Source organism: Narcine bancroftii, chromosome 11 (genome assembly GCF_036971445.1).
Source record: "Narcine bancroftii isolate sNarBan1 chromosome 11, sNarBan1.hap1, whole genome shotgun sequence".
Classification (NCBI taxonomy): Eukaryota; Metazoa; Chordata; class Chondrichthyes; order Torpediniformes; family Narcinidae; genus Narcine; species Narcine bancroftii.
The window spans coordinates 99264628-99286891 of NC_091479.1; the positions used below are offsets into that span (position 1 = coordinate 99264628).

At 44.9% G+C, this 22264-nt stretch overlaps 2 protein-coding genes and 1 long non-coding RNA gene across 20 annotated transcripts in view; 2 read left to right on the forward strand and 1 right to left on the reverse strand.

Annotated features, from left to right (window-relative positions):
- rxylt1 (ribitol xylosyltransferase 1) overlaps window positions 1-9503 on the forward strand; it is a 31782-nt gene extending 22279 nt beyond the window's left edge. For 3 of the 5 annotated variants that reach the window (XM_069904216.1, XM_069904218.1, XM_069904214.1), the window contains one exon: window positions 1690-8999. In XM_069904216.1, coding sequence (XP_069760317.1) covers window positions 1690-2092 — 403 coding nt within the window. In that variant the 3' untranslated portion in view covers window positions 2093-8999. Of the gene's footprint in view, window positions 1-1689; window positions 9000-9421 lie in introns of those variants that run through there. The other 2 variants (XM_069904215.1, XM_069904219.1) reach the window with 2 other exon arrangements.
- srgap1a (SLIT-ROBO Rho GTPase activating protein 1a) overlaps window positions 9451-22264 on the forward strand; it is a 229322-nt gene continuing 216508 nt past the window's right edge. For 6 of the 13 annotated variants that reach the window (XM_069904202.1, XM_069904203.1, XM_069904205.1 and 3 more), the window contains exon 1: window positions 16335-16871. Coding sequence is in view for 10 of the 13 variants with exons in the window: in XM_069904203.1 (XP_069760304.1) it covers window positions 16805-16871 (67 nt within the window). In the remaining 3 variants the exon portion in view is untranslated. Of the gene's footprint in view, window positions 9540-16334; window positions 16872-22264 lie in introns of those variants that run through there. The other 7 variants (XM_069904206.1, XM_069904199.1, XM_069904200.1 and 4 more) reach the window with 2 other exon arrangements.
- LOC138746201 (uncharacterized) lies at window positions 9837-17272 on the reverse strand. Of its 2 annotated transcripts, XR_011346796.1 has the most exons (4): window positions 16035-17272; window positions 14501-14579; window positions 12980-13082; window positions 9837-10698 (listed from the first exon to the last, which is right to left on the reverse strand). It is a non-coding gene; the product is annotated as an uncharacterized lncRNA (long non-coding RNA). The 2 variants fall into 2 exon arrangements; XR_011346797.1 differs by lacking the exons at window positions 12980-13082; window positions 14501-14579.

The window sequence follows — 22264 nt, forward strand, 5'->3', positions numbered from 1 at the left end:
GTGGGCAGGGACCAAGAAGTGATAGGACATTGGACAAATAAAGTTGGGAGAGGTGGAGCGCCTCTGAGAATGTAAAGCAGGAACAAGTAAAGGATAGATGGAATCAGTGGATCAAGGGGTTAGGGTTGACCCATTCATTCTCATGGGTTCTATGTATTTCTCCTCAAGTTTATGTATAGCAACGGATGAGGCCAATGACAGACACGTCTGCATGGAAATGGAGAAAGGAATTCAAGTGGCTGCCAACCAGGAGCTCCAGCTTCTGCACAAAGACGGAGGTGCTCCACGAAGTGGTTGCAAAATCTATGCTTTGTCTTACAGATGCCGAGCAGTAGATGTGGTTGGAAGAGGTGCTTGCGAAACTCTGCCTCACGTGGAAGGCCATGGGTTGAGATGAGGAGGGATGATGTAGGGCCAAACGGTGCTCCTTTGGTTTTGGAAGGTGTAAAGCAGCTCATAAAACCCAATATTTGGGATAAAAGGAATCACTGTGAAATAGGTGACTAGGGAAGGTAGCTGAAGATGAGTTTCTGTAGATGAGTTTAGATGATCAAAGGGATCTCGTGAATTTCTAAAGAAATTCTCTCGGAGGATATCTCTTCCTTGCATCTCCATTCTCAACACAACTTGAAGAAAGTAGAATCATTCTCTCTAATGTCCTCGTCAATAATATCAATTGTTTTAGATACTGGCCAAGGGATCTGGGATTTTATGGCATTGCCTTGGACTTTATTGTGTTTACAACATCACAACCCTTCAAACTTGCTGTAAATTGTTTTGGGTTATTCTAAACTTGTGACATGCTCAAGGCATCGAAGTTTGCCAGCCTGAATTTTTAAGACAAGATTGATAAATTTTCTAAAAGCAAAAAAAAACTTGAGATGATGATAATGTGAAATTTAAATTAAAAAAAATTGAAGGTAATCAACAGGCCAAGGCAGCATCTTTAGAGAGAACAATATTTAAAGTTTCAGGCCTGAGACCTTGCATTAGGACTGGAAAAGTGAGAATGAGCTTGTCTAAAGTTGCAAAGAAGAGGGAGGGATGAAGGAAACAAGGGGGATGTCTGAAGATGCATTAGAAGCCAAGAGAACCCAACTTGAGGAACAAGCTCTTCATCTTCCATCTACATGAACTACAGCCCTTGGGATTTGATATGGAATACATCAGTTACAGACGTCCAAACTTTCCTGTTTATGTCAGAGTTTCCCAGTTCTGCTGTAAGTCACTAACCTGTGACAGTTCACTGTGCATAAAATAAATCCAATTGAGTTTATGTTCCAATACAACTTCATTCACCTGCGACAGACACATTTGCCTTGCAATTCGTTCATTTAAGGCTCCCCACAAATTTTCTATGGCTCACTTGCAATGCCATACTTTTATTAACAAAATTTACAAAGTACTTTAGAAATGCAAATGAGGGATTATGTTCTTGCCCTTGTGAAAGAAACTGGCCTTCAGAAAGAGTGCACATTTATACCTTAAACCACGATTAACTGACAACAAATTTTATTTTAAAACTGTATCATGCCATACCTGGACTGATCTATATTCGATGTTCAGAAGTGTTTGTACTGAATACATTTGTTGGCCACCTCACTTTGAACATGTAGCTTCTTGAGGCTTTTGACCCACAAAACCATAGCGTTTTGGCTCACCGCTGTTTTGTTTTCATTCTTTGCACAGCTGGTTACCGCAGGAAACCAATGACAGCCTGAAGAAGTATCAAGATGCTTTGCTGCAAAGTGACCTCACATTGTGTCCAGTGGGAATAAATACCGAATGCTACAGAATATACGAGGCCTGTGCTTGCGGCTCTGTTCCGGTCGTCGAAGACATCATGACTCCAGGGCAATGCGGCAACTCATCGATATCTCAGAATGCCCCGTTACGCCTCCTGAAGTCAATGGGTGCTCCTTTTATTTTTGTGAAAGATTGGCGAGAGTTGCCTGCTATTTTAGAAAAAGAGAAGACAATGAGTCTGCAGGAAAAGAACCAGAGACGGAGAATTGTCACCGAGTGGTTTTATCAATTCAGAACTCAGCTGAGGAAAAAATTTGTTGATATCCTTGAAAACAGATTCTTTTAACAGCTCACCTGCATCCTCAGGTAGTTCATAGTACACTTACCATTGTAAACTGCGTGCATTTGTATAGACTGCTAATTTAGACATACAGCACGGTAACAGGCCCACACACCATTGCTGCCCACATACCCCAATTAATCTATGACCCACCCCCCCCATATCTTTTGAAGGGTGGGAGGAAACTGGAGCACCCAGAGGAGACCCATGCAGACACAGGGTGAACAAACAAACTCCTTACAGACAGTGCTGGATTGGAACCCAGGCCACTGGTGCTGGAATAGCGTTGCAGTAACCACGCTGCTAATAAATTAATATAAGAAAATACTATCTGGAATTGAGGCAGTTACTTTTTTAAAACTGCGCTTCACTGTACTTTAAAACTGAACAACAGCTCTAGAATCTATTGAAAAGTTGATCTTTGATTTTTTTTTTAAAAAAGCGCATTCCCACTGCCTTTCTCCATCAAAGAATTGATTATTTGATTACTTTTGATTTCAAGATTGCGGGAGTTTACAATATGGTGCGTTAAAGGAGGGATTATTACGTCATCACCTTTATTTATTGTTCATACCAGGCTCGCACGGTAAAGACAAGACAGTGTTTCTCCAGGACCATGGAACATGTTTACATAAATACGTTAGAAAATAAACACATTAAAATATTAAGAAATATACAGTAAAAGTCCACAGTACACTATCCACATATGTTCTGAAAATTCAGGAGTCTAATGACTTGGGGGGGGGGGTGGGGGAGAATAAATCTTGCCCAATCAGGACATACAGGCCCTGAGTTCTACAGTACCTCTTACCAGATGGCAGAAGGGAGAACAGTCTATGTGAGGGGTGTGTGGTCCTTCACAATGTTTATTGCCTTTCGCCTGCATCAAGTGTTGTAGACGTCCTTCACAGTAGGAAGAGAATCCCCAATGATCTTTTCTGCTGACTTCACTATCCTCTGCAGGGCCTTGTGATCCGAGGTGGTACACCTTCCAAATCCAGGCAGTAATGTAGGTGCACAGGATTCTCTCGATACATCCTCTATATAATGTAGTGAGGATGGAGGGTGGAGATGAACTTACCTTAGTCCTCGCAGGAAGTAGAGGCATTGCTTGGCTAGGGAGCTGATGTTAAGGGACCAAGTGCCCTCCAAGGAACTTGATACTCTTGACGATCTCTAAGGTTGAGCCATCAATGGTCAGTGGAGTGTGGACCCCCTGGGCCATCCTGAAGTCGACAACCATCTCTTTTGTCTATAGTCTCTGCCATAAAGTAAAGGGATTGCAGTGAGCCTAAACTAATTACAATAACCTTTCCCTGCCCTGTTCAAGCCCACCACCATTTAGCCTCTATTCCAATCCATTGCCTTGAAGGTGAAGCATCTTGGGGTTGTGGACTTTTGGAACATTTCTGCAAGAACGCAAATGTTAGCACATTAGAACTTGCTTTTATTCTGCACTGAATCTACTTAAGAAATGTACATGGCTGTCACTGTGATACTGGTATGGTTGGAGGAACAGGAGGAGTATGGGGAAACTTAAAGATGGATTCTTTTGAAGAGTCTTTAGCAAACGGGGGTCTGCAGGATTATGAGAGGCATAGATAGGGTGGATACCCAGCATCTTTTCTTTGCCCGGAGTTATGGTGGCAAATAACAGAGGTGCATAAGGTAAGTGGAGAACAGTTTAGGGGAAAGGTCAAGGGTAAGTTTTTTTTTAAAAAAAGGAGCAGTGGATGTCTGGAATACATTGCTTAGAGTGATGGTAGAGGCTGGTACAATAGGGACATTTAAAAAAACTCAGGCAATAATAGAGGGTTATAGGGGTGAGGTAGGGAAGGTTAAGTTTGTTGAGTAGGTTTATATAGGTCAGCAGAAGGGCCTGTAGTGTGCTGTAATGATCTATGTTTCATCATATACAGATCATCCTGCTAATATGAAAGAACTTTTTGTGGAAACCTGCACACTACAAATTGCCTGCTGCTTTTCCTAAATCACAACACTGACTACATTTCAGAGAGTGCTTCAGTAGTTTTAATGTTGTGAATTGTAAAAGGCAGAATAGAAATGCAAATCTCTCTCTCTCTTACACAGCACCAAGGATCTATAATTGTGCAATTATTGGTGTAGAAAGAATCTGTACTTCACAGTGATCTTACTGCAACTGTAAGGAATAAAATCTGAAGCTTCTACCCCCCCCCCCTCCATTCTATCCCCCCTTTAATTGCTTTACTTTAGGCTCATGCCAAGCTGTAACAGGAGCCCTCAGTCACACCTCATCAAATTAGAGATGATTTAATTACATTCCCTCTGGGTGCCAGCACTCAATGGGAAAGAGCTGTGGACTTGACTGCGGTTGAAGATTTCCTGCAAATGTGGCGTGTGGCTCAGTGTATAAGTGTTACAGCATTTCTCCCCCCCACCATTCAGGGCATTGCTGCAGGAATCATTCATTATCAGCTGCTTTGACGACGACGACTTTCCCTCATGATGTCAGAGTTGTCATTGATGCCTTCAGAGTGTCAGAGGTGGCATGGTTAGCACAGCATGTTAGTGCATCAATGTTACATTGCCAGGAACCGGGGTTTGAATCCAGCGGTGTCTGTAAAGAATTTGTGCATTCTCTCCGTGTCTGTGTGGGTTTCCTTTGGGTATTCCAGTTTGCTCCCATCGTTCAAAACATACCGGTGGTTGTAGGTTAATTGGGCGTCATGGTCCAAAAGGGCCTGCTAACATGCTGTGTGTCTAAATTTAAAAAAAAGAGTTAAATTCTCTTACACAGAAGAAACAGTAAGAGATTAACTAAGTTCCCTTGTCAGTTAACAGCGTTTCCATTGCCAAATCCATCATTGGCATAGCCTAATATGCTTTGATTACTGGGAAGAGAGGTAGTCCTCTGGATTAGCCATTCACAACCTTTTTTTTTCAATATATGCCACCCCTCCCCCCGGGACTCTCCTCAGTTTATGGGCTCCCATCCCTGTGAAACAGTCAAGTTTATCTGTTTTCTTCCATATTTCGACCAACTAGATAAAAAACAAAAATATTCATGTTACCCTGAAGAAAACAAGGCTTTTACTTAAATGTGCTGTGGCCCCCAGGGTGAGAATGGCTGCTCTAGATAGAATTAGAGGTGTCTCTAAATGTTTCTCTTGTTTCCTTATGCCATTTCACCCACTTGAGTCTTAACTGGTTCTCAAAATAATCCTGCTCCCAATAAACTCTGTCTTTTCTGCCCATCATCTCCCTCCTGATTCTCTTTCCACTCGGGCTAATATACGGGAGACAATGAGCCCATCCGCTGGGTGTGGGAAGAAACCTGGGAATATCCAAACTCCACATGAACAGAAGTGGGTCTGGTTTCAACCTGTCTCCCTCACTGGTGCAATGAGGCAGAAGGCACAATCAGCTGTTCTACCTTGTGGCTTGGAGAAGTCTAAAATACTAGGCTTGAGAGGAGAAGTGATGAGATGCTTTTTTCAGTGGCTAGAGAATCTAGAATTTAATTGGTCCCAGAATACCTTGAAGATGGCCTCAGGCCCAATATGTCATTTATATTTCTTTACCTCCTATGGATATTGCAGGACCTTCTTGAGTTCCTCCAGCATTTCTGTGTTTTCACTATGGTCCCATCATAAATATCCAACTAGTTAGGACTGCATGAAAGATTTGAATCAGAAGTCAGAGGGTTGTGAATCTTTGGAATCACTAGGGTAGATACTCACCCAATACTTAAATTCAAGATTGGATAAATTATTGAACACTGAGGGAAATGAGAGTTTAGTAGGTCGGTGAGAACTGATAAAGCAACTTCAGCCACAGTGTTCTCCTATTTAATGGTTCATAAATTTTAACAATGCAGCACAGTAGAAGCCTTTCCGGCCCATCAAATCCATGCTGCCTTACATCTTTGGAACATGGGAGTAAATCCATGTGGACATGGGGAGAATGTGCAAACTCCTTACAGACAACAGTGGATTTAAACCCAGGTCACTGGCGTTAACCATGAATAAGGAAAAACCTTTTTGAATTTCCAGCAAAAAAATAAGAATGAAGCAATGAGATTCTCTGTGCTTAAAAAAAATTAATTGCATTTTATTGGCTGAGCTTTGACTTTCTTAGGAGAAGCAATTCAAGGGTACGTCACTTGGTCTATGTGAATGAGTCATGCTGGTTAAACAATGATTTTTGTGCTTGCATTAATGTGTTTGCCAGAAGTTCCTGTCTGCTTTACTCTTTAATATCAGTGAGTACAGGAAGCTTCACTGTTAATTCTTCCACTAGATCAGAGCCACAAAATTCATATCGTGTTCCCAGTAAAGCAATTTCACTTTACCACTCTCAGTACATTTGGGGAAGGCTAATTTTACAACTCACTGGTATGGTTTAATATGGACAAGTAATCTTGCTGAGTCTGTGTTTAAAAATGTGTTTGATCCCATTCCTTGGAGAGGTAATTGTCTGAATTTGGAGAAATAGTGTGCATTTCTATTTTTGAAATTACTCAAATTATGGCTGCAGTTTACAGTGGAGTATTCTGCTACTTTGAAGTCCTGTGTGGTTTGATCCATTTCAAGTTATTGTGGACCTCCGAATTAAATCATATGGGATCAGGTTAGATTAAAACAGGAGAGGTTGCCAAATTACTGTATTTATTGGTGTTGGTGAAAGAGATCTTGCCAGACTTCTGAGCACTAGTTACTACTATCTGCAAGTATTGGATCCCTGCATCTAATATTAATCTATTGTCAGCGAGATAATGCTCCCTTCCTTAAATGGCAAGAGCAATTTACACCAGAGCCTTTTTCATTAAATATTCATAAAATGCCTCAAAATGATCTTAATGTATGTTTCTGTTCTCTGGAATTTTACAAAGGCCAAGCCAGGATTTTAAAAATAATTTAGGAACCGGAAGAGGCCACAAAGTTCCCAAGGCTCATCCAGATTTGCCAACTAGATTAAGATCAATTGGTACCTTACCCATTGACGCTGTGGTAAAGAGGATGAGCATAAAGCACAACTAATTTGTTTTTTTTAAATCACTTAATATCCTTGGCAGGTATCTAGAAATCTCTGATTTAAAATTATTCCATGAGCTAACATCCATTGCATTTTGTGATATGAAATCCAGTGCTTCTGCCAGAGTGTGCGAATGTGCACACACCCTTTACTATTAAATTTTGATCATTATGATCTGCAAACAGAAATGCTTATTGTTTAAACACGATGCTGGAGAAACTCAGCAGGTCAAAGTTTACTTTATAGTGCAAAGATAAAGATATATAACCAATGTTTTGGGCTTGAGCCCCTCATCAATGGTATGAGCAAAATGTAGTCAGGCACCTGAACAAAATGGTGGAGGGGAGGAGCACAGGTCCACAGGCAGGAGGTGGATAAGGGAGGGAAGGCTGAGGTTCTCCAGCATTGTGTCTTTACTCTCCACCTCCTTCCTTCTCTATTCACAGAGCCATCTTCCCCCCCTCTTTTTGCTGTTGTGCCCTCCCTCCCATAAAGGGTAAATAATGTTTCAGGCCCGAGCTCATCATCAGGTATCTGCTGTGACTGATATATCAAGCACATTTAAGTAATTGAGACCAAATTTCTATTGTTACATGAAAATAATTTAAATTCTACAAAGGACAACCCACTCTTCCTAGGGTATGAAATGTACCTCGTGGACTTGGAATTGTGTACTCTACCTGTTGATGGCCAAGTTTTGCCCAAGGTGATGAGATGACCACCTCACAATGATGTTCATGAACAAAACGGTTAAAACGCATTTACATCATCAAAAATATTTTACAATGGTTACTCTTGTAATGGAAACAGCAATCAATTTATCACGAGCAAGCTTCTACAGACAACAGAACCACAATCTGTTGAGTTTCATACCTTGATGAAGGGCTCAAGCCCCAAACATTGGTTATGTATCTGTTAAGATCCTGTTGAGTTTCTCCAGTATTCTGTTTTTACTTCAACCAGTGACTGCAGACGTTTGTGTATCATTCCGATAGTTTGTGGAACTGGGGATTACTCTTCTTTCATTCATTTGCAGAATATACTTAAAAAAAAATTGCTCGGCCCTTATGAACTGGATGACAAGAAAGGTCTCCGCTGTTTCCAAACTAAAACAGTTTTTCATAAGTAAAACACGAAAGTCTTGCAGACACCGTGATTGAAGTAAAAACAATGCTGGAGAAACTCAGCAGGTCAAATGGTGTATTTTATGTAGCAAAGATAAACATATATAACCAACTTTTTGGGCTTGAGCCCGTCATCAAGGTATTTCTTATCTATTTGATACTTTTTCCAAAAAAATACTATTGTTCCTTCATTGCATTTTTGTCTTCTACTAATGCAAGGAGTTTGTTTTCAAACTTTTTATTCCGTGGTAATTCTTTAGCTCTGTGAGGCAGTACACCAAGTTTTGCATCCTTTAATGAACCATGCAACTTTTTGCTTTTGGACACACTAATGATCTGCAGGTGGCGCTGCTTGTCCATGACTGAAGCCTTCAAGGGTTTGAGTAATGGTTGATGTGAACAAACTGTACTGCAAGGGACAAGCACAGATCGCATTCCTGTATCCATTAGGAACTTTCTTGTCATGTGCTACAAACTAAAAGCAGGCATTAAATTAATTATGTGCCAAAAGCGAACTGCTCGCTCTTAGTATTTGACTGGGTAGTGACAGTCTTCCCAATTTAAAGTGGATTTTTGTGGAGGAGATAGTTTCATTCCACGTGATTCCATGTAGGAATAGAGGCAAAACAAAAATTTGATACCATCTTGAATGATTAAAAATGCCTATCAAACCATTAAAATATCTACTTTATTTCCCTATAACAAATACTACTTTTAAAAATTTATATTATGTAGTAATTGTAACAAGGCTGGAATAAACCTATAATTTATCAGTTGTGTGTATGTATGTTTTTTTAAGTTTGTCAAGTTATTTTTACTTGAATGTGATAATTGCAGTTTATTCCACTGCTTCATAACTGCTATCACCAAAAGTTTATGCCATAAAACTGATAGTGAGCAGATGTAACGCACAAAAAGATCGATATTAGAACTTGCCCCCAAGGTCGCAAAGGTCCAAGAACTCTATTCGTGAAAGGATGTTAACTCATTTCCCAAGGAGCTTCCTGCACATTGTTTTTTTAAAATCTCCATCGTGCGTCAATATAATAAAAGGCAGGAAAGAACCCCAGGTTCATCCAGCCGGCCCCACACAAATGGGATGTCTTGAACGTCACAGGGTCCACAACATGACCTTGTAATCAGTTTGAGGTAGGAGCCCAGGTTTTCTTATTAAAGGATAATTGTCTGTTCGCAGGATGTGGGAATCACTGACCAACCCAACATGTTCCTATTTTGCCCTGGATGTGAATGACTAGACGGACCATTTCAGAGGGCAGATCAGTAAGTGTCAAGTCATCCATTGGCCATTCCAGGTGAGCTCTATCTCTGTTGATGCTACCTGACTGGTTGTCCCTCCAGCTTCTCATTGCCCTAGATTCTAGCTTCTGCCATTCTTGTGTTCTTCCAGTTTACTAGGTAACCCGACTTTAAGTTTTCCACCTGCTTGCAACAAAAGTTCTGTGATGTTCTCCCATGCTGCTCCCTTCTACTCTTGCATTTTCAACTGCTCTCTGCTCTATCTCTATCCAGTATCCTATTACCTCCTGCCCCACCCTAGTCCTTCACACTGCTCCAGCTTTGATGCTTGATATGATGAATACACGCACACATCGATCAAAATCAGAATTTATTGTCGTGAACATGTCACGAAATTCGTTGTTTTGTGGTTGCGTTATAGTGCAAATATTGCTATAAAATTACATTTAAAAATAAATACCAGTGCAGAAATAAGTGAGGTAGATCCTGTGGTTCATTGTCCGTTCAGCAATCTGATGGCAGAGGGGAAGAAGCTGTCCTTGTGCCTCTGGGTGTTTGTCTTCAGGCTCCTGGACCTCCTTCCCAATGGGCATGGCCTGGGTGATGAGGGTCCTTGAGGATAGAGGCTGCTTTTTTAAGGCACATCTCTTGTAGATGTCCATGATGGAGTGAAGACTGATGCCCGTGATGGTGCTGACTGAGTTCACAACTCTCTGTAGGTTTTTTCTTGTTCTGTGAATTTGCACTTCTATACCAGGCACCCAGTCAGGATGCCTTCCATGGTACACCTGTAGAAATTTGCAAGAGACTTTGGTGACATAACTTATCTCCTCAAGATGTCCATCTGCTGGTGAATCTTCTTCATGATTTGCATCAACTTGATGGCCCCAGGATAGATCTTCATTGCTGACCATCGATGAGGACTGTTTTATGTTCTCCTGATTTCCCTTTCCTGAAGTTCACAATCCGCTCCATGGTTTTGCTAACATTCAGGTCAAGGTTGATGTTGCACCCCTCAAGTAGCTGATTTATCTCCTTCTTGTATGCTTCCTTGCGAAAGTCTGCAGATCTCATGATTTAAGTTTATTGGTATTGCATCACTTGATCTGGATTTTTATCCAAATCAGAACCATGAAGTCAAACTTCCCCTTGTCCTTATCATTTTGTGAATTGTTCTTGAGCAGCTGTAAACTTGTGCAATAAAATGTCCAGTCTCTGTGAGAGGAATAAAGGGGAGAATGAAAATGTGGCAGAGAACATATGAAATAGGAGCAGGAGTCACCCATCCACCCCGTCGAGCCTGCTCCACCATTCGATGAGATCATGGCTGATCTGATGAGGGGCTCATCTCCACCTACCTGCCTTTTCCCCATATCCCTTAATTCCCCTATCATGTAAAAATCTATCCAACCTTGTCTTAAATATATTTACTGAGGCAGCTTCTACTTCAATGGGCAGCGAATTCCATAGATTCACCACCCTCTGGGAAGTAGAGGATGATTTAATACATAGGACATTACAGCATAGACAGGCCCTTCAGCCCATGATGATGTGCCAACCTACGTAAGCCGACTCCACAACAATCTAACCCTTCCCTACCATACACCCATAACCCTCTTTTTCTTACATCCATGTGCCTACTTAAGAGTCTTTTGAATGCCCTGATTGTACCAGCCTCCACTATCACCCCTAACCATGCATCTCAGGCACCCACCACTCTGAGTGAAAAAAACAACTAAACCCTGACGTCTCCCTTAAACATTTCTCCACTCACCTTAAACGTGTGCTGGTATTTGCTATTGTCGCCCAAGGGACAAGGTACTGGTTGTCCATTCTATCTCAGCCCCTTCTAATTTTTCAATCCTCTATTAAGTCACCTCTCATCTTTCGTCACTCAAGTACCAGAATACAAGGAGGCTTAGTCTTGACTACCCCAAAACTGAATCAAAAGCACTTAATGCAGTAATTGTATAAAGTGGGTTCTATATTTCATCACCAGAATTCTGAACCATGATCTAGAATACATAGAACATTACAGTGCAGTACAGGCCCTTCGGCCCTCATTGTTGTGCTGACCTACATATTCCTACCTAAAAAAATATAAACCCTTCCTACCTCATACAAATGTACAAAATACAGTATAGCAAACAACAAAAAAATTCCAGCGATGAAATTAAATTTCTGCATACTGTTAGGTGTCAGCCCCTGTAAGATTCAATTTGGACTTATTTCTTATGTTATTTACTGGCACCAGTGTATGGTTGTCCATCACGCACTCAAGTCTGTCATCCTTCACATGCTTAAACCGGTGCAATCTCATTTAAACGTGGCTGTCAATCACCCAACGCTGTCTTTGCACGTAACTGGTCCATGGCTTTTACTTTGGCTAAGGCAGGTAACCTCCGTGCATTACAAAATTAATCTTTTTTAAAAAAATAATAAATTTAGACATCCAGCACATTGACAGGCCATTTCGGCTCAGGACCATGCCGCCCAATTTACACTCAATTAACCTACACCCCTGGTATGTTTTGAATGGTAGGAGGCCAGCCATTCTTAGCGGCGGGGGGGGAGGGGGCACGTTTTCCTCATTTTCAACAATTTTTTTAATAGAGAAGTAGGGAAGAAACCAAAACTTCACTGCTTCACAGGGAAGGGGGCCCGTAAACTTTGAGCAGTCCTGACAGGGCCAGAGCTAAAGTTTCAGAATGGATGGTTTAGTGAGTCAAGGATCTGTACAGCACAGAAACAGGCCCTTCAGCATAACTTGTTCATGCTGACCAAAGTTGTCTGAGCTTGTCCCATCCACCGTGATTAGACTCACATCTCTCTAAACCGGTGTTTCTCAACCTTCCCCCCCCCCCCCCCCCCCCCCCCCAACACTTACATTCCACCTTAATTAATCCCTTACTAATTCACAGAGCACCTTTGGCGTAGTATGTGCCCGATCCACGTACCCGAGAGAGTATTAGAGCTTTAATAAATTGTACATTTATAAATGTAAAATGCATCGACATGTTTGGAAAAAAAATGTTTTTTTCTAGCCCAGTCTTGAAGAGCACCACTGGACCAGGGCTGGATTAAGGCCAAATGATGCCCTAAGCACAGCCCTCGACCCTTCCCCCTGGTCTCCCTCGACCCTTCCATTGTCTGACTGACAAGACATTAAGACTCAATAAGTGCTGAATGTGAAATAATAGATTAAAAATTCTTTTCTTCCAGACCAGACCTCACAATTATATTAAATATAACCCGTGTGTGTGTATATAGTGGGGGTCCCACACCTTTTTGTGGGGTCCTAGTTCAGCTACACCATGGTAAATCTGGCACTGGGTTAAAACAACTATGGTTTCCCCTTCCCTTGATGCCCTAAGCACGTGCTTATTTTGCTTAATGGTTAATCCAAGCCTGCACTGGGCCCAACTGAATGATTGAATGCTGATCTGCAAGACTCCCACAGCATACTGCTCTCTCAGTGCTGCACTGGTGGCTTCACCTCGTGTTCCAAGTCTCTGGCAAGAACCCAGTCATCCAAACGATCCCAGCCGAGCGTCACAGAAAGCAATCCTCCCAGTGCATGGCTTTTTCACAACCCATTCCTGATAGTGGAAGACAAGGTTAAAGAAAATCTCCAAATGTTTCTTTGTGCGAGAGGCTCTCTCTAGAATGCAGTTCAGAAATTCACTTGCATAGATTGGCATTCACATATACAATAAAACATCATTATCTTAGCAATAATGCAAAAAGTACAGAACCCGTGGGTGTTAAGAGTGCTGAGGTTTGAACTGAAATTACTGAGCAACATTGTACTCGAAATGTCACCAAAGAGTGAAATTTATTTAACTTAAATTTTAGACACTCTGCCCAAGGAGTGTTGGTGAATCTAAAGTGAGTGCCCCTGAGCAGTGAACTCGTGTCAATTTAACTCGGGCTTTCCTAATTGGGAATCTGACAAGAAATTGGCATTTGTGGGGTTTTCTTTCCTATATGTCGTGGGAACAGCTGCCCCACTCCTCTTGTGACCTCAGGTTTAATACTGGCACCTCGAGTGCTGTGCTGTCTGTGTGGAGTTTGCACATTCTCACTCCCTGCTTTGGTCTCTGAAGATGAAACACAATCTGCAGTGGGGTCAAGCAGCAGCCGTGGTAGAAAATAACATTTTCCAATTTCCGTTAACCCCCTCTACCCCCAGCCTCTCTTTTCCCCCAGCTCCCCACCCCTTTCATTCTGTCACAGCTACCCTTCTTAGTCCTCTCCCCATCACCTCAACTTTCTCTTTTACCCTCCCACCTGTATCCACCTGTTAGCCTGTGTTTCCTCTCCCCTCCCCCACCCCTGATATTCATGTTTAACTCCTTTATATTCAGGTTGTTTTTCCAGATTTCTGACAAAGAACACAACATGAGAAATAGGAGCAGGTGTAGGCCATCTAGCTCATTGAGTCTACACCATTCAACGAGATCATGGCCGGTCTGAAGATGGGCTCATCCCCACCTAACTGCCTTTTCCCCATATCCCTTAATTCCTTTCTTTGTAGAAGTCTATCCAATCTTGTATTAAATATATTTACTGAGGAAGCTTCCACTGCTTCAATGGGCAGTGAATTCCACAGACTCACCACCCTCTGGGATAAGCAGTTCCTCCTCATCTCTGTCCTAAATTTACTACTCTGAATCTTGAGGCTATGTCCCCTAGTTCTGGTCTCACCCCAATGGAAACAACTTACCTACACCTTTCATAATTTTATATACTTCTATATGATCCCCTCTCTAAATTTCAGCTAGCACAGTCATAGATAACTTGATCTCTCCTCATCAGCCAACCCCTTCATCCCTGGAATCAACCTGGTGAGCCTCCTCTGCATTGCCTCCAAAGCCAGCACCTTCCTCAAGTCAGGAGAGCAGAACTGCATGCAGTACTGCAGATGCTGTCTCACCAGTACCTTGTACAATTGCAGCATAACCTCCCTGCTTCTAAATTCAATCCCTCTAGCAATGAAGGCCACTGATCTGGTTACCTTATAATTCCTGTGGATGCTGCAGGAGTTCCGCAGGGATCTGTTCTGGGACCCTTGCTCTTTGATTTTGATAAATGACCTAGATAAAGAAGTGAAAGTATGTTTGCAGGTGATATGAAGGTTGGAAGACTTGTGGATAGTGGTAAAGGTTGTTGTAGGTTACAACAGGATATAGACAGGATAGAGAGTTGGGTGGAAAAGTGACCGACGAAGTTCAGTCCAGATAAGTGTGAGGTGATGTATTTTGGAAAGTCAAACCAGAAGGCTGAGTACAGAGTTATTGGCCAGATACTTAACAGTGTGGAGGAACAGAGGGACTTTGAGGTCCAAATCTCTACATCTCTCGAGGTTACCGCACAGGTTGATTGAATAGTTAAGAAGGCCTATGAGATGCTGGGCTTCATTAATAGGGTGAAAAGGTCATGTTGGAACTCTACAAATATCTGGTGAGAGAGACCGCATCTGGAGTATTGTGTTCAGATCTGGGATAGGAAGGATGTGGAAGCTATGGAGAGGGCGCAGAGGAGCTTTGTCAGGATGCTACCGAGATTGGAAGATCAGTCTTATGAGGTAGTAGAGCTGGGATCTTTCTCTTTGGAGCATAGAAGGATGATGTGAGGAGAGAGGGGAGGGAAGTTGTTTTTGAAAAAACAGAGCTGTGGGTGCCTGGAATGCCTTACCAAGGATGGTGGTGGAGGCTGAAACATTAAGGGGCATTTAAAAAAAACCTCTTACACACATGGATGAAAGAAAAGAGAGGGCAATGAGGTGGGAAGGATTTAATACTTTTTGTTAAGACTATATTGGTCGGCAGGACATCGAGGGCCGAAGGATTTGTACTGTGCTCTCATGTTCTATCTGCTTGTGCATTGCCAAAGAATCTAAAGTTGTTTTTTTAAAAAAGCAAGACCGATTTCCTCCCGCATCCCAAACGGAAGGTGGGGGAACTGGTCTCTGTCAATTCCCCATCACCCCCACGGTGTGTGCTGGAATTTGGGGAGTGTGAATGGGAGTTATTGTTACATTTTGGACTCCATGAGCCCTCGTTACTGCTCGGAGAAGTTTCTTCCCATGACGATCCCCAAAATAACAACTCGAGCTGTGCTTTGCAAGATTTCAGCACCGACCGTGGATCTTTTTTTTAAGTTCAGGCTTTAAGTGGCCTCCGGTCCAAAGCTTGATGTGGAGCTGGAAGGGATTTTTTTCCTCTGAGGGTCCTGCATCGTCTGCTTCTTTGGCATTTCCTCCCCAGAAACAATTCATTTCCACTTGGGAATAAACTGTAGAAGAAGGGCGGAGAATCTAATTGCAACCTCATGCCTGGAGGAGGTTGGAATCGGTGGATCAGCGGCCGAAGCCAAAATAAGATTCCATTTAAACTCATCGCCTGGAATTTCTGGACAAAGAAAGTAACAGTGGGAAGGGGGGAAGAGAGAGAGAGGGGGGGGGGGGTCAAACTCTGTATCCCCACAGAATTGCTTCACGTGGACACAAAGTGCACTAAAGAAATAAATCTCAGCTGGTCCATTGTTACCTTCACGGTGCGTGTGGTTACAGTTTCACTTCGAGTTGCAGTCAGGGGTCGGAACTGCGCCTCGCAGAGACAAATTGCACACGTTTTCGGGTTCGGGGAGTGGCCGGGCTCGCACCCCTCTTGCATTGCGCCCTCCTTTTGTTTCCTGGTGAAACCCCATCTCCTGAACTTGGCTCCACCGAAGCCCCGCCCCGCCCGCTCCCCTGCCGGCGCCGGGTTCGATTTTCGAACGTTGCCCGGGCGATGGGGCACGGGGGTTGGCCGCTTCCAAACGTCAGTCACCGGAGGGGCGGGGAGGCTGAAAGACGCCGCCGACTTCCGCTATCACTGGAGGGCGAGTCAGTCCCTTGCCTCGGGAGCGGGAGAGAGTCGGCAGCGGCAAACTTGGGGGCTTGGTCACGTGGCGCACAGCCCTTGCCCGGCGGCAACATTCATCCTCCTGAGTTGGTGGAGGAACCGATGCCAGCGTCAGAAGAAAGGGGTGCACGGGTGAATTGACCTGCCAGGGCCGGGAGGGAGATCCGACTCTGTGGCCGCGGATACATTGGTTCCCAGTGGATACATCGCAGAGTTGACACGGATCGTTCCTCCCATACCCGAGCAATGCTTCTTTGCGAACTTCCCCGTCACTGCTCAACGGTGCCCGTGGAGCGTCGCTGATCTCCGGGGCGCCTATTCACCTGTATCGCAGGAAAGGGAACACGAACAGCACCCGGTGAGCCTGTCGTGGGAAGGTCGGCGGAGCAGGAGGACGGTCAAGGCTGGGGAAAATGTCAACCCCCACACGATACAAGAAGGATAAGGAGATTGTCACGGAATATGAGACGCAAGTGAAAGGTAGGGTCACCTCAACCACTGGTGCTTCTCGCCCCCCCCACTCAGGGATTGAGGGTGTGGGATCTCTCATCCAGTTTGCGCGAGAAATGGCACTGGGATCCAGCCGGGCGATTGTTTTGCAGGGGAGCTCAAGGAGTGGTTGGTGAGATTCCAGGTCCCGAGAGGGTCGATTTCATGTGACACGTCGTGATGGTGCAAGAAGCAGCCCTGCTGGAACAGTGTCCCAGCCCGCCCGAGAGCTCCTGTTGCATGGTTGTCTTGGAGCGATTGGAGTCGCTTTGCGCCGCCTCCCCAAGCGCAAGCAGGTGGAAGGGGGAGCGTCTCGGGGAAACGGACGGGTTGCTGAGAGCCCCTCCGTCTCCCTCCCTCCCCCTCTCCGTCTCCCTCCCTCCCCCTCTCCGTCTCCCTCCCTCCCCCTCTCCGTCTCCCTCCCTCCCCCTCTCCGTCTCCCTCCCTCCCCCTCTCCGTCTCCCTCCCTCCCCCTCTCCGTCTCCCTCCCTCCCCCTCTCCGTCTCCCTCCCTCCCCCTCTCCGTCTCCCTCCCTCCCCCTCTCCGTCTCCCTCCCTCCCCCTCTCCGTCTCCCTCCCTCCCCCTCTCCGTCTCCCTCCCTCCCTCCCCCTCTCCGTCTCCCTCCCTCCCCCTCTCCGTCTCCCTCCCTCCCTCCCCCTCTCCGTCTCCCTCCCTCCCCCCCTCCGTCTCCCTCCCTCCCTCCCCCTCTCCCTCCCTCCCCCCCTCCGTCTCCCTCCCTCCCCCTCTCCGTCTCCCTCCCTCCCCCTCTCCGTCTCCCTCCCTCCCCCTCTCCGTCTCCCTCCCTCCCCCTCTCCGTCTCCCTCCGTCTCCCTCCCTCCCCCTCTCCGTCTCCCTCCCTCCCCCTCTCCGTCTCCCTCCCTCCCCCTCTCCGTCTCCCTCCCTCCCCCTCTCCGTCTCCCTCCCTCCCCCTCTCCGTCTCCCTCCCCCTCTCCTCCCTACACGGCGGAGAAGGGGGACGAGCAGGTTGCGGAGGAAGTTGGTCGAAAGTTGAGAGTCCGGAGCTGGTTCTGGAGCGGAGACCCTTCCGTTCCCGACACAGTGGGTGGGGGGGGGGGGGGGTCGACTCTTCTCTCTGGGCAATGAAACCTTCACTTGGACGTCGACTGAACCCAATGCACCACCGACTCCTTAAATGTCCCTGCAGACCAAAATAGAACAACAGGCAATGATGGCTTCCAGCCAAGGCGTTCGGAACATGTGGCTGGAGGCAGTGACTGGCCAAAAAGAATGAATGTTGGTTGGGATTTCCGTGTGTTTTTAAACCAGGAAAGAGCTTCCTTCGCGAATCCAGCACTGAACTCGAACTGGCGGCTAATTCGCTTTAAATAGCATTGAGGGTTGCGCTATTACAACCCGACCTATTGCCCTCCTGGAATAGAGATGAAGGAGCAGACTTGTCACTACCTTTGGCATCCAGTTTTGGAATAAGTGGCGGAGGTGTAGTCCGAATAGGAGCCAGCTTCTCTGTTCCCTCCTGGTTCCAGCATCTGCAGTTTTTTTTGGGTGTGTGGTTGGAGATGAACCGTGGAAGGAGTTGTCCCAGCAGGTTAGAGACAGGATGCAAAAGTGGCAAATGGAGAAGTGTGAACTGTGGCATTTTGGAAGGTCAAATCAGGAGGCTGAGTAGACAGGGTTAATAGTTGGACACTTTACCGCGTGGAGGAACAGAGTGACATTTGGGGTCCAAATCCCCACATCTCTCAAGGTTGCGTCGTGCAGGTCGATAGGATAATTTAGAGGACCTAGGGGACGTTGGGCTTCATTAATGGGGAGATCATGAATCCAGAGGTCCTATTGCAACTCGACAACTCTTGTGAGACCAGAGTATTGTGTTCAATTCTGGTCACCTCATTATAGAAGGAAACTGTGGAGAGGGTGCAGAGGTGATTTACCAGGATGTGGCCTGGATTGGGAAACAAGTCTTATGAGGCAAGGTTTGTAGAGCTGGGACTTTTCTCTTTGGAGCAAAGAAGGATGAGAGGAGACTTAATAGAGCTCGAAAAGATTCTGAGGCATCGATAAAGTAGACTCCCAGCATCTTTTTTTCCAGGGTATCAGAGGACATCTCTGTATGGTGAAGGGAGGAAAGTTTAAGGGAGACATCAAGTTTTTTAGAGAAATGCCTGGCCAGGGGTGATGGTAGAGGTCAGAACATTAGGGGCATTTAAGAGAGTCTTAGACAGGCACATGGACAGAAGAAAAATAGAGGGTTATGGGGTAGGAAGAGTTTATTTTTTTTGTTGGCACAACATTGAGGGCTGAAGGGCCTGTACTGTGCAGTAATGTTCTCTGGTGGAGCTGGAATCTATCTTTGAGTGTCCTCTGCAGGATGATGGTCATAAGTGGCCTGTTGACCGTATTTCCGTCCCTTTCCCAAATTGTATGTTTTTCACCAGTGAAATCCCAAATTTCATGCAAGAGCAGGAGGCCATTCAGCCCAATGATGTCTAGAAATGAAACCAGAAAATAGTAAATGACGGAAATGTTATCTACTCTGGTAATATCTAGAGAGAGAAAAAAACTGGAGATGAGGTTTCTGGCTGATGTCTTTTCATCAGAATTCTCTTTGGTCTGATGAATGGTCGGTCACTGGCCTGGCGCATTAACTCTGTTTTTCTCTCTCTCTCTCTGTCTGACCAGTTGAGTATTTCTGATGTTTTCTGTTTTCATTTCACACATTCACCGTCTGCAGAGCGTTTTTTTTAAAATTTTGAAGAAGGATTGAAACGTGGTCCACACTCCCATCCTTCTGTCTAAAGCCAGGTGCACCATCAGTTTTTGATTAAATGTGTTGAGAATTTCTACAACTTTTTCAAGATGCAAGCCCCACTCTTGGGATGAAACATTTTTCTAAATGTCCTGTTTGAATCTGTGCTGTTTTGATTATTGCTATTTTGGGTGCGATAAATTGGAGGTTATTATTCACCCTATTTTGGTCCGTGCTTTATGCTTCTCAGTGAGTTCTCTCCATGGGCTCTATTTACTTAGAAAATGTTCTCAAACTTTCCCCCTCATTGAATTTTTTCATGGCTGGTAAATGACTGAGCTCCCTTTGAATTGTTGAGGCTTTATGAGGCCTCACTTGAAGTACAGGACACAATTTTGAGCTTCTTATCTAAGAAAGAATGTGCTGGCATTGGACAGGACTCAGAGAAGATTCACAAGAAAGATTCCTGGCAGTGGCGTCACCCAGTGCGGTAACTCATGGTGTCACCACCTCCCTCCACCCCCTTGTAGCAAGCAAAGGCGGCACTCAATCAAAGGGACATCGTGGGCCAAGGGCTGCAAGGGAGGAAGGGTCTTGGAGCCACTATTCCAGCCTGGAACAAGACTGCTCTGCCTCAGAGACATGGGCTTGTGATGGAGGAGATACATTGGAAGGAGGAGGTGGCAAGGAATGCAAAGGCTGTCGCTCAGGCAAAGCAAGGGAAATGAATGAGATGGGAGGGAGTGGAGAAAAGGAAGATCTCCTTGTTTGGATCAACAAGTCTTTGATTCTTTCGACGAGCTCTACAATTTTATTAGCAAAAGAGAGGAGCTCTTCACAGGTGGCCGACCAGTCCGGAATGATCTGACCTGGCTAGGGACACAACCCTTTAAGGCCCAGACAATAGGCGTGGCTTAACTCTCAGCCAATCTCTGTAAGCACGGTCTAGATACAGTAACTATATACACTATGTACATTGGTGATAGATCTGTACTATCACACCCTTATGGACCTCCTCCCATATCATCCTCCCATAGGATCATTCAAAATCCTTAGTAATGTTTTTTACACTAATGCTTCTCGTAAATTGCAATTCCCGTCGATCACTGAATGTAACGGCAATAGTAGTGAGATAAACAACCAGCAAAATTAAAATTACACCTTTAAATGACAATACCTTGTGCACAGCAGCAATGCATTTACACGGTTTCATGTGGTTAAAGTGAACATTCAGTAAGAAAACAATAGAATTCGAAATAAAAACATTTAAGATCTACATCACAAGCAACTAAGCAAGCAAAGGCGGCACTCAATCGTAGGGACATCGTGGGCCGAGGGCTGCAAGGGAGGAAGGGTCTTGGAGCCACTATTCCAGCCTGGAACAAGACTGCTCTGCCTCCTCTGCTTGTGATGGAGGAGATACATTGGAAGGAGGAGGTGGCAAGGTATGCAAAGGCTGTCGCTCAGGCAAAGCAAGGGAAATTAATGAGATGGGAGGGAGTGGAGAAAAGGAAGATCTCCTGGAAAGAGCTTGGGACATTCAGAGTGATCTTCACCATCAGGGCTGCATTCAATATCTTGCCATCTGCTGTGAATCTCAGCCAGTGGTATGGAGAGGACCCCACAGGCTCCCTCTGCTCGACTTCAGCAACACTAAAACATATTTTGGTGGGCTTCAAGACCAGGTTCATTCAAGGCTGATTTGACGTCTTGCAACAATGCTGGAAAATTGGTGGATGAGTGTTAGCTCTCGTCATCCCGCTGGCCATTAACAGCATTTGTCGAAGAAGGTGAGGGTCAAGCCAGAATCACCACATCAAGATCAGACTCTGGGTGGTTAGGCGGGGCACGTAATTGGAAGATAGCGGCAGACTTTGGCCAGAGGCTCTGCTTCCCAAATGAAATTGCGGAAACCAACCTCAGACCAAACCTTGAACTGTGGTCGGCCTCACTCCGTCTCGTTTGTATCATTGAGCTTACAAATGCCCCGGAAGGATGCAGTGGAGAAGCCCCATCAGCACACGAAACTGAGGTATGCCGAGCTCACAGCTAATGTGTAGCAACGTGGCTGGAAGGCAAGGGTCTGACAGGTTAAAGTAGGCTGCAGATGATTTGTAGCCACGTCGGCGTCAGGGCTACTCTGCAAGTTGGAAGTGTGAGGAAAGATACACCGACAAGCAGTCAAAGATCTCCAGAGCTGCTGAAGAGGATAGTCAGTGCCTCTGGATGAGGAGAAAGGATTCCACCTGGGCCCCCAAGTGAATGAATGGCATCTAGGGGATGAACCCAAGTTGTCGGGATTCACTGCTGTGAACCCTCCGGAGGTGTCGTGGGTCTATCAGCGAAACACTGAGGAAGGAGGGTGCTCACTTGATAACCCAGAAAATGCCACCACTCACTTGGCTACCCTGCAGAGACGAGGCAGCAGGTCTCAGGAGTGCAGTAAGGGATATTTACATCATATTGTTACATTCTCAAAAAAGTTATTGATATAGGTTGACAGGTACTAATTGCCACAATATTGTAACTAAAACACCAGAAAATTTTCCCAAAATTACCGACTATAAAAACACCAGCAGCAAAGAAAATAACAGCTCGTGCTTGTAGCGAATGCAGACGAAACCATGCGATTCACAGCACTGTTGTCATTGGGTAA